Raw genomic sequence first — 13080 nt, 5'->3', positions numbered from 1 at the left:
TGCAGTGGAAAACGCTGCTTGAATCTCGTGAACCAACTGGAAGAAGCATTGAATTCTTAGTCGTAATCGAATCATGCTTTCTCCTTCAACATGCTGAAGAGATTTAGTGCCTTAGCGGTTATGGTCACAGTGCCAAGAGGTATGCGCTTTTGGTTCAGGTTCTCTATGTGTGATGGAAGTAGCCTTTCCAATCACTGATAGGGCCTTATCGTTGCTTCGTCACTATCGTTGAGCTTGCAATTTCGTTTCCAGATCAATTGCTCGCCTCTGTTTCTGTGATTCTTCACTAGGGTTTCTTTTTAATGTTGGGCGTGTAGGGGCCATGTTGAACAAAATATCGCGAAATATTTAACAATACACAAACGACATATTTTTCAAACACAAAATTAACAGAGGAACTGTTGCCAGTGCATTATTGCTAAATAAAAACCTTTCTACTTTACTCTTGTATCTAGTTCGAAAGTATAGTCGAAAATGTTATATATTTATTATGAGATCACGGACGTATCTTCGAAAAGATGCAAGTCAATGAATGACTGTATTTTAGAATAGTGCATTGATAGAATCAGCTCAATGTGTTGTTCACAAACCATTTAATTAAGTCAAAAGGAAATATTTACAGAGTGATTCACATTCACAAATATATACAAGGTCATTACAATTCTCTTGCTATGCTCAATTTTTTCTAATCTAACCTTAGTTCTAAGCTAATTCACAATCTAGCATAACATTAATTGAATATAGGGCATACCTTGTTTAAGTCGAATTCATCATTAATATACATTATCTCATAAACATAACTACTTGACATACATTCTTGTTCAGTATTACAACTACTTACAATTCTTATTCAGTACACTGTCTTTCACATTAACCTTTTGTTCACATTTAAGTCTTCTTCTTGTCTTTCTTTCTATTTGCTAACCTGTTCCTGTTTTTACACTAAATTTCTTCCTTGTTTGAGTGACAGACTATGCCCTGCCCTATAGGACCCCTAACATGGTGGCGATGTGTAGTTCTTTCTTTCTATTTTCGAGATGATTAACACAGTAGATCTCACGTGGTGGTAAACCCACGTAGAGGACTCACAACCTATGACACCTCTCTTTCTATTCCAAACAATGAATCTTGATTGACAGTGACCCAGGTAAGATAAAGTTTAGAAAGCCACCACCACCACCATCAAATTCCTCCCATGTACCCTCAATAGGTGTACAGGATATGATAGTACTACATAAAAAATTCACATCATTACTAACTTCCTATCTACAATTTCACTCCAAATCAATCTGTTACCTGTCAAAACTCTAACATTATCATATCTTATATTTCTTTCTTCTAAGGCACTTTTTACTGTATCAATCCACCTGTATCTTAGTCTTCCTGTGGGTCTTTTCCCTGTAAACCTGGCAGAGGACACTTGTTTTGCTAATCTTTCCTCTCCCATTTTGTTTAAGTGACCATTCCACTTGAGATTAGTTCTGCTAGCACATTCCTAGATGCTAATCTCAAGTTCTTTCCTAATATCCTCATTTTTAATATGATATTGCCATTTGATTATTTGTTAATAATCTTACTCAGGACTCTCATATCTGTGGTCTCTAGTCTTTGGTCAACTGTCTTACTTCTAACCCAGCTCTGAGATCCATAAATTAAAATTGGTTTGAACACTGTCTTGTATACAGTTAATTTAGTGTTGTGACTAATTTCTCTCTTATTCCATAAAAATTTATCCAGTTGACTTCCTACCATACCAACTTTGTTCATTCTGTTGTCTATTTCCATATTTAATTTACCATCTTCACTAAAAACCATGCCTAAGTAGCTGAAATGTTTTACTTGTTCTATAGATTGTCCATTCACAATGCAGTTGATATTTTCAATGCTTCTGGCTATTTTCATTGTCTTTGTCTTGTTATTGCTGACCTTCGTACCACATATACATTACATACAGTTCAATAACAAGACCTCTGAAGAAATGTTAGGAACCGAGTGAGAAATAAAGACGAAATTAACGGTAGTGATAGAAACAGTTCAACGCGAAAAGAAGTAAACACACTCAAGTGTCAAATGGAACACATGCTACAAAAAGAAAGAAAAAAAAGAACTTCAAATTGAGAGAATAACGAAAGAAAATACAGAAGACTTAAGCAACATAATGCAACTGATTGGCAGCAAAATTGGAATTCAAATCACAACCACAGATATCACCTATATCAACCGAGGTCCACAAAAAAATAAAGAGAGACCGCCACCAATCATCGCTCGTTTTACCAACAGAAATCTGAGAGACTCCATTCTTACAGCAAGCAAGAAAACAAGGCCGACAACAACGATCCTAGCTGATAAGAAACTCCCAACACCAATCAATATAACAGAACACTGGACTCCATACTTCAAAAATCTTCCATACCAAGCAAGGCAGACAAAAACAGAGAAAAACTACAAGTTCCTGTGGACAAAGAATCCCCAGATATTTTTGAGAAAGAATGAAAACACTCGAGTATACATAATTACAAGTGAATCCGACTTACACAGCCAACCAATATAAAACACTAACTCTTTACATCCTTAAGAATAAGATTAGAACTCATTTAAAAACTATATAATGGAGATCTCAAACATAGGCGAACATATCCAGTCAGACAACATAAAATTCAAGGTCTTTGACTCTTTGAAGAAATGGTCAGACAACATTTTCACCAACACCAACTTCACTATCATACACACAAACATAAGAAGTATAAAAAAACACTGGCTTACATTGATAACACAACTCAATTATACCATGATAAACATAGATGCTCTAATACTGACCGAAGTTGCAATAAACGACACAGAAATTTACGCATACGGCATAAATAATTATCAAACCTACAACTTATGCAGACCAAACAAAAGAGGAGGTGGCATTTATCAAAGAAAAATACAATGTGACAGAAAAACAAACTCACTTCGAACATGCGGAAACACTAATTTTGGAAATCACAAATAGCCATAATAGTATCAAATACACAATAAACACAATATACAGACCCCCAGATAATAATCCACTCAGTTTTCTTCACGAGTTAGAAACATGGCTAAGCAGCATTGAACCGCATACAACACACATGCTCATCCTAATAGGAGACATTAACATAAATACTCTTGACCACGCTTCTTCAACCACTAACACATATCTTGATATACTAAGTCATACAGGCTCCCATCCATACATATACATCATCAGTTATTAACGTAAAAATTGCCGATCACTACTTTGTCTCAACTTCGTTTTATTACGTTTCCTACCCCCCCCCTCCCAGCACCACAAAAGTCGACAAAACTCGATCATACTAAACAGCATTGTCGATAACAAAGTAAAAAATACAGACTGGAATTCCCTACTTAAAATAAACGATCCTGTAACATTATACGAGAATTTTCAACTAAAGTTCACAGAAATATACAAAAAAGCAACAAAACCTACACAAACGAGGCAACAAACAGACAACAATCCATGGCATACTAAATACTATTGCTGAAAAAGAAAATCTATGGAAAAAACTTAAAAAGTCACCCAGTAACACACATTTACAAACCTTATACAAAAACACAAGAAATAAACTAACAACAAAAATTCGTAGGGCAAAAAGATGCTACTACTTCCAAAAATTCATGGAATATAACGACAACATTAAGCAAACATGGGATACACTCAATGAATTAGTAACCCAAAAAAAGAAAACTTCAACACAAAATTTTATTGCAAAAAGCTTCGGTCAGGACACAAACCAAGAGGAACTAGCAGACTCATTCAACCATGCTTTCACAAACAACATCACACAACTCAAAAAAGACAAACTACCAACAATCAACAGAAAATTACCCACACAAAGTCAACAACAAACGATGTATTTCCCACCCATAACAAAACAGGAACTGAAAGCAGCACTCCTAAAACTAAAACCAAAGACCACTCCAGGAATAGACAAAATAAGACTCACAGACCTTATAACACACTTTGAACAAATAAATCCAATACTTTTGAAACTCGTGAACATAATATTCGACACAGGCATTATTCCACAACAACTAAAAACTGTAGTAATTACGCCAATATACAAACATGGCAAAAGAAACGATACTCAGAATTACAGACCAATAGCTACACTACCGGTCATCTCAAAAATTCTAGAAAAAATAACACACACCAGACTACAGAACTATTTACAGAAGTACAACTTCATCTCACAAAACCAATACAGCTTTCAGAAAACAAAAAGCACCATTACTTTATTAGAAGACATCACCGAAAACAAGTACGGCGTCCTTATACTGCTTGACTTAACCAAAGCATTTGACACACTTGAACATGATATACTACTCACCAAACTATACTCAATAGGTATAAGAGGAACACTGCATACATGATTCAAGAACTGCCTCTCAAACAGAACACAAGTAACAAAAATAGGTACATGTCACAGTCGGAGTATACAAGTAAAACAAGGTGTACCTCAAGGTGCCATATTATCACCCACTCTATTCAACATATACATTAACGATGTTCATAACATATCCATAAGAAGTCAAATATTTCAATACACAGATGACATTGCACTACTAGCAATCCACACAGACATTAACACAGCTCTATGCAAAGCACAATAAGACCTAAACGAAATCACAACATACTTCCACCAAAACGCAATTCTAATCAATGGCACCAAAACACAGATGTTGATAATACACAACCCAAGAATCATACGCCCCGCATCACTATTGATACATTGTCACACATACCGCTGCATTAACAACAAAAATACCTGCCAATGTTCCGAAATCAAACCTGTAACACACGCAAAATACCTCGGTCTCTATATAGATTCCCACCTTAAATGGACAAAACATATAGAATACCTACACACCAAACTCCGGATCATCGCAGCAGAACTCTTCCAAGTTAAAGACATTATTCCACCCAACACAAAAAAACTTCCATATCACGGTATCTGCGAATCCCTACTCAGATACGGAATAACAGTCTATACAAACACATCAAACAGCCACCTAACAAAATTAGAAGCACTACACAGGAAAATCGTGTCAACAGTGATCTGGACACCTTACATGCAACAACCAATATCCGACAAGCACATGGCGATACACAGAATTCTGAGCATTAAAAACCTGAAACACTACATGACATTAACAAGAAATTACTTAAACATCATCTATCGAAACAACAGAGATACATATCGTATGACACGACCTACAACAACTCTCTACATCCCCACACCCTTCAACAACTCATACGGTTCTTTTGTGAGATCACATCAGATACCCACGCAACTCAACAACCTACCAAGAAAGTTAAAACACGTAAATAACTACAGAACATTAAAAAACGAACTCTGGAAAATATACCAACAAAATTAAGAAACCATTAACACTAATATACACATCACAAAACACTAGCATTCAATGCCTACATCCCATACATAAACAGTAGCAACAACCCAAATAGTGAAGGCTAAATCCCACTCTCTTCATAAAAGCTAACCCAAGTTTCGAAGTAGGGGATTAACTTGCCTCACTCATCTACGAGTAATCTTTATAAGCAAATGCAGAAATTTGTATGTATAATCATTCTTTCTCAAACTTAAAAAAAAATAAAATAAAATAAAAATAAAAAATTATACAAAAAATTCTGTATAATCTTCATTGCTAATATTAGAACATGTGTTGTAAATACATAAAATAAAAGCAAAAAAGTATTATTAAAAATTTTAATTGAAATCCAATGTAGGAATTGCAGCACTTAGTGCTGAACTCTGTAAAATTATAAGATGCAATGTCACACAAGATGTTTACTGTATGTATAAATATTTTAGCAATCAATAAATAAAATATCTTTTACAACAGTTATTCAATTTAGTCAGGGAATCTTGCAGACTTGTAGCAGATATATTTAGAAGTAGTTTAGAAAACCCTAAGACAAAATTCCTTCCCAAGCCTTGTCTTACGTAGGCCCATACTTCCACTTTGTGCATGTGTCTCATGAAAATGGTCATGTACTGACCTTTGGACATGCCGATGTCACTCTTCTCAAGTCAATTGTCACATATTGGCTTTTGAACATGATGATGTTATCTTTCACATCTTTGGAAATTTCCATCTATGGCAATTCTCAGAATTCTTCACTAATCTTAGCATTAGACTTCCTTGAACTGGAATCAGTTAACATGATTTTTTTTATGTTATGCGAAATTTTTTTGTCCCTAATCTGCAGTGAGCAGAAAAGCTGGAAGTCATTAAGAGACATGAAAGTGGCGCTAGTAATACAATGATTGTATAACACCTGGGATACAGCGCGTCTACAGTTTGGACTATATTAAATAAGAATACAAAGAACAAGGAAAGGTTACTACTGCTTCTTTAAGCATGCAGATCTCCTGAAATAGAAGCCATTTAATGATCAAGATGGAGTGTCTTCTATCATTCTGGATTGAGGATTATAACCAAAAACGAATACCTCAGTACAGGAAATATCCAGGCAAAAGCTCTCTATATTTTTACCTCATTGAAAGAGACCAAATTTCCAGAAGAATGTGAAAGCTTTACTGTGAATTTAGGATGGTTTGACCGTTTTAAAAATCGAACTGGACTCTGCATAACGTAAGAATAACTGGGGAATCTGCTAGTGCTGATACAGATTCTGCAGCCAAGTTTCCTGAAGAATTGCAAAGCATAATTCAGGAGGGGGATTATGACAATCAGCAAATATTCAACATCAATGAAATTGGTCTCTTGTGGAAAAAGCATAAGACGATCTTTAGATCGTCTTACACTTTTATTAGGAGGCAATGCAGAAGGTGACTTTAAACTCAAGCTTATGTTAGTTTATCGTGCACAAAATCAAAGATCTTAACATTATTGAAGAAATCAGCACAATTGGAAAAGAACTTGGATTTAATGAACTGGATAATGAAGATGTGAGAAACATGCTCGATTCCCATTCGGAACAGTTAAGCGAGAATGATCTCCTAAATTAGTAGAACAGAATGCATATGAAGAAGTAGTTAAGGAGTGCAAACAAGAAGAGAATGATACGACTAAGAATCTAATTGCAAAAGAATTTGAGCTAGTTTTCAATCACATTGAATATGGTAATGAAATTTTGTTTGATGCTGATCCTGATATGGAATGAAGCTTTGAAGTCCACTGAATTCTTGATAAAGCCATCACCAGCTATCGCAAACTGCATGACAAAATGACAAAGTCGAGCATGATTCAAATATCTTTATTTAATTTTTTTGTACAAAAATAGCTCAATCAAATCCTTTCTTTTAGTATTCTTGGCTATTCTAAACTGAATAGCCCAATCAAATGTTTAGACATTAAATATTTAAGCAATTGATTTTTCTTAACTTTGATGATTTTATCTTCTAATATAGCTTACACTGTATTTTTTTCTCCAAATTTACACTAACTGATGGATGAATTATAATTATTCCTATTGTTTGCTAAGCGAAATTTTTGACTGAAAAGATTATTTCAGTCAAAAAATTAAGATTACTCTAAGTACATTCTCCTAAACAAAAGACATGTTTACATTATAAAAAAAGACATTATAAATGAATATAAGTTAAAGTAGCATATCAAGAGAGATTTTACAGTATCAAGACAGAAGGAGTTTACAAGGCATTATAAGAAAAGCAACTATCATAGATTTAAAAATCAGTTTGTCACAAGCTTTTTTTTTTTTTTTTTTTTTTTTTTTTATGTTGATTCAAATACATGAGAGGTTGAAATATATAAGCACATTAGTGTTCTGTGTGTGTCAGGGTGCAGATGCCTGAGATAGAAGTTTTTTTTTTTTTTTGGAAAAGTTGCAGGTAGCAGATATTTGTGAATACTTCATGAGAAAGGCTTTTCTAGAGGACAGAATAAAAGAGGAAGATGAGAAGCAGATTCAGTGTGTTTGCATGTGCAAGAAAGTGGAGGAATGATGGTTGCCAATTCATTAGAGCAGTTACCATAGAAGTATCTATAAAAGAGACATGGTGGTGAAACACTGCATCTATGAGATTGAAGTGAATCTCTAAGAGAGGGATCATCAATGAGCCTTATTGCACATCTCTGGACACTGGCAAAGATTTTAAGTAAGTTTTAGGTGCACCACCCCAAACATGTGAGTAGTATTCTAAGCATTGGCAGATTTAGGATTTCTATATAAGTTAAGAATTGGACGGGAGTAAAATAGCCTCTTGAACAAAAGAGAATGCCTAGTTTTTCTTCTTTTTTCTTTTTGGATATTAAGGAGGATATTAATGTGATGTCTTTAGGAGAGGCTGAAGATAAACATTAGTCCAAGAACAGAAATCTGATCTTGTTCGATGATTTGTTTATTACTGAGGGTAAGGGTAGGTGACCTGAGATCCCTTTTGCAAGAGAAAAGGCAAGACTGTATTTAATTGGAATTGAACATGAAAGGTTGTCCTCATCCCATTGAAGGATAGTATGTAGATCAATGTTTAAGGTATTTGGAAAGACTGCGGTTTTCTGAGCAAGTGTGTCAGGGCAGGGAAACAAGAATTGCAATGGTGGAATGTAGCCAGGATGGTCTCATGTGGGGGATAGTAGCTTGAGGAATGACAGGATGCTCACAATATTGTAGAGCTAAATGGAGAATGAGGTGGAGTAATCAGGGCTATTAGGATACTTGCGGTGCACTAGTTTTCCTGTATACAAATGCAAGGAGCATCAGGAATAAAGGAAATGAGTTTGTGATATTGATTGACTCGGTCTCTGGTGAAATTTGGTCAGCTAAGGAGGAAGGTCTGTTAGGACATCCTCCTTAGCTAACTAAATATTACTGATAGAAAGGTATAGAATATTACAATACAATAGGGAGGATAAACTTGGTGGGAAGTGCTACATATGAGAAGAAATGAATTGTGCCCTCTCAGGGTCGAGAAAACAGTGCAAATAACATCGATGTCATTGAGAATACATGATGGGCTATACATTTATAAGACAAGATATTTAAAGACAATCCAAAAGAATTTTATTGTTATGCCACAGGCAAGCAAAAGAAAGAATGAATGTGGAAGAACGAGACTGTTCAATTTGAAGTGTTCACTTTGCTAAGATATATCAACCAAGTGAGTGTAACATGGTGCACATGCTACTGATACATTGGATGAAGAGTTAGATCTGCATGAAAATGAGACTGAGAGCAATTATATAAACTGGATAAGAATTTCTCAATATGGGCAGATGGAATATCAGCACATTTGTTAAAGGAATGTTTACCTGAATTGCCTAGATGTTTTATATGTTTGTATAACTTGAGTCTCAACTCAGGAATATATACATATCTCATAGCAAAAGCATGATGTTAAAAAAGAGAATCATGATGTCATTATATATTAACAGGATTGAAGAATTTAAAATATTTTAAGTTAAAAGCTTTGAAGGAAAACATAGATCTAATCCAAAATAAGAGTTAAAAGTAAAAGTCTTAATATGTTATAATAAGGGGGAAAAAAACATATATATATATCATTATAAATTCAGATCTAAGTTCGTAATCCAGGTCACAGCTTCAGGAGTCGCTTGTAAAAAGTCATTCCAGTCATTCTGATAAGCACAGAAGGTGCATTCTCAGGAATGATACCACAGGAGTGTATCATAGTTTCGTTGTGGTGCAAAAACTGATGTGTCTAATTATAGCCCTACCAGCATCTCTGCTGTGGTAGTGAAGATTTTAGAGAAGTTGGTAAGAACTTGTATATAGAAATGGGTAGACAAACAAGCTATACTCTGGATATTGTCTGACGAAAATTTTCATTATTTGGAAGGTGGGGAGAGAACACAGGAGGTTAAGTTTGTTCACAGTCAAGAAAGGGCTAAAACTTGAGTGCCTCTAAAGTGAATGAATTTAAGGGAAGGTATGAAAGCTGCTTTGGTTGATTTATAGCCTCTCACAAGTCCTGAACTCCCTTAATAATATAATAATAGTAATATTTAGTGGGAAGCTGCTATAAACCAGGGAATAGAGATGGTGATCAGCAGGAAAGGTTTAAACAGATTTGTTTGGAAAGTGCAATTATACATTATGGGAGGGGGGGGGAACTCAACTGTAGCAATATATACTGGCAGAGGAGGCAGGCATGCAGAATTTTTTGATTTCTGGATAGACAACTCACCTAGACAACATGTGGTGGAGGGAACATAATCAAGAGTTTTGGATTTGGTCACAGCATCATATGATTTGATTGTGACAGATGCCATACAGGCCCCTAGTTGGTGAGAATAATTGATTCTCCATATGGATGTGATTAACATCTACATGTCTATCAAAGTCTCAACTTGTTGGATGAATAGGTATGTAGATATCACAAGTCCTTAATAATATAATAATAGTAATATTTAGTGGGATACTGCTATAAATATATGAAATAGAGAAGGTAATCAGCAGGAAATGTTTAAACAAATTTAAATCAAGGCATAAGGAATTTCTGGGGAATTATTATGTAGGCAATTATCTTAGACCTAGAAACCATCTTGCAGAAGTAAAATGGATGAAAGAGTACAAACAAGAAAAACAAGAGTACAAGAGAAAATGGATGAAAGAATATGAAAGAAGACAGGTCAGCAGTGTGCAGTGCATGGGAGAAAACTGTTGACAGGCAGATCGTATAACTCAAGCGAAAAAGGTAAAGTGATTGGTAATCGAATAAATGACAGGCAATGAAAGATGAATTGCAGATGAAAAAAGAGATTAAGGAAGACACATATATATATATATATAGAGAGAGAGAGAGAGAGAGAACTGCATGAGGAATATAAGGCTCAGGCTAGGTAAGTGAGGAGACGAAAATTAGAGTACAAGAGAAAACTAGGCACTAAAATCCAAGTAGAATTTCAAGTTTTTTTTTTTTTTTTGCTATGTGGTGAGTAGGAAGAAAAATGATCGTGAATGGATTACCTTGCTGAATGGAGATGGGACTCAGGTGACCAATGAAGATAACATAGTTTAGTTATTTATTGATCACTTTATTAGAGTGTTCCATCTTGGTACAGAAGGGTTTATTCCTAGAGGAATAAGGAATAGTGAAGTGTTGTTACTAGTGAATGAAGAGAGTGTATTCGAAATAACGAGTAGACAGGGGAACTAGACAATATTTCACCACATTTTGAGGGGACGTGTCGAGAAACAGACCTTGTCATTAGCTTGGCTGTTTAATGAAACTCATGCAATAGCCCAAGATCCTGGAAAGTAGGAGGAAGGTAAGATAGTGCCATTTCATAAAGGTGGTGGTAGAACAGAGGTATTATGCAGGGCTGTTTGTATTTCTTCTGTAGTTGTTAAGATTTTGGAGAAACTGGTAAGAACTGGGCAGATGATGGCAATATTATCTGCCCAATTGTTCACATTGATGATGAGGATGACGCTCATGTTATGACCAAAATAATATATCTTAGATGTGGTAATGTGGTTTGTTTTCTTCTAGCAGGCCAGCATGGATTTGTTAAAGGGCATTCTGCTTTTAGTAATCTTGTTACGTTTTCAGTACAGTAACAAATGTGGCAGATGAGGGAAAAGCATACGCTGTTTTATTTATTTATTTATTTGGATTTTGCAAAGGCATTTGGCAGGGTGCCAAATGACAAGTTGATTTTTAAGTTGCAATATATGGTTTTAGATATCTGGTTAGTGGATTGGATTTGTAACTAGTTTTCTGATAGATAACAGAGAGTTGTATATGTTGGAGTGCTACTGGGAGTAGGAAGTTTATATAAGTGGAGTTCCACAGAGTTCAGGCCCGAGACCATTATTGTTCAATATTTATATCAATGATATTGTCATTTGACTAACGGGAGACATTCAGTTCTTTACAGATGATGTGAAGCTTAGAAGGGTTATTGGTAATGTTATTTAAATCTTCTCTTCAAGAGGATTTGAATAAGTTAGAAAGGCAAGGAGATGAATAGGGTGTGTCATTTTAATGCAACTAAAAGTAATGTTTGAAATTTGGGATCCACAGATGACATGATTTGTAATCTTGGGGTGTACCTTTTATGTGAATATGAATTCACATAAAAGGTACACCCCAATGTTAATGTGAATTCAACACTTGAAAGGTGTACCTTTCAAGTGTTGAATTCACATTAACATATAAGTTGCAGCACAACATTTTTTTCTTCAACAGTAAACATGCAGTCATATTTAACAAGGTTGGGATACTAATATTTATCGATATATTATTAATATAACAGCAAACTTTTCATGTATAATAATAAATATTGGTCAATATTTAAAAATGTCTATTACTTACTTGTTGTAAAATCTCTGGATGAAGTTCAAGCACCCTCAGACATGCCTCTCCTTCCTGAGGCTGTGATGCACCAGGACGCATTTTTTTTCCACTTTTGGATAACCTCTTGAACAGGTAAGTAACTATGTGATCTAATGTAGCACAGCAACCCGTGCACACCATTGTATCTAGTAAATTAAATATCAATTTATATAAATTAAAGTGTAATCTAGATCTCAACTAATTTTTATTAAAACAGAAACAGAGATTAACAGCATAGTAATAATTCACTTGGGCAGAGGATCCTGACAGCTGATGGCATAAATTCTCTGACTTGTCTCCTATTAAAATACTTATCTAAAATTATGAAGAATGATGCAGGCCATACTGATTTCTTTTATTGAAATTCCTCAAATGTTGGAAACTCTCCAAACTACAAATAAATCAATTCTGATATATCAACTAGTTTGAATGTCATGGCTTTGTTTATACATGTCACAGAAAGATTTGTATCCACCAGATACAAGAAAGCTTTTTAACATTGCTTTCACTTTTCTTCAAATAGAAAGGCAAGATCTATATCTAATAATATGATTTTTTATGATTTCTTTACTGTATCTACCAACATTTCTCCATCCTACATGGAGAAATTTGAAGCAGCAGCATTATCACATGCTATTCTAAAACTAGTCACATGGTGGTGTTACATAGACAACATTTTTATTGTTTGGAAACATAGTCTAGATCACGGTTTCTCAAACTTTTTCTA

General features: G+C 34.8%; 1 protein-coding gene across 1 annotated transcript in view; it reads right to left on the bottom strand.

The window, feature by feature from the left end:
• The window catches only part of Ranbp16 (Ran-binding protein 16), a 1020902-nt gene that overhangs the window by 133015 nt on the left and 874807 nt on the right, over positions 1-13080 (bottom strand). The window contains exon 24 of the mRNA XM_090392964.1: positions 12333-12499. Within this exon, the coding sequence (XP_090249090.1) occupies positions 12333-12499 (167 nt within the window). The remainder of the gene's footprint in view (positions 1-12332; positions 12500-13080) is intronic.

Source organism: Typopeltis vanoorti, chromosome 5, assembly GCF_054136105.1.
Source record: "Typopeltis vanoorti isolate ZY-2024b chromosome 5, IOZ_Tvanoo_1.0, whole genome shotgun sequence".
NCBI classification, from domain to species: Eukaryota; Metazoa; Arthropoda; class Arachnida; order Uropygi; family Thelyphonidae; genus Typopeltis; species Typopeltis vanoorti.
The sequence above is the reverse complement of the archived record's forward strand: the minus strand, read 5'-3'. Positions and strand labels throughout refer to the sequence as shown.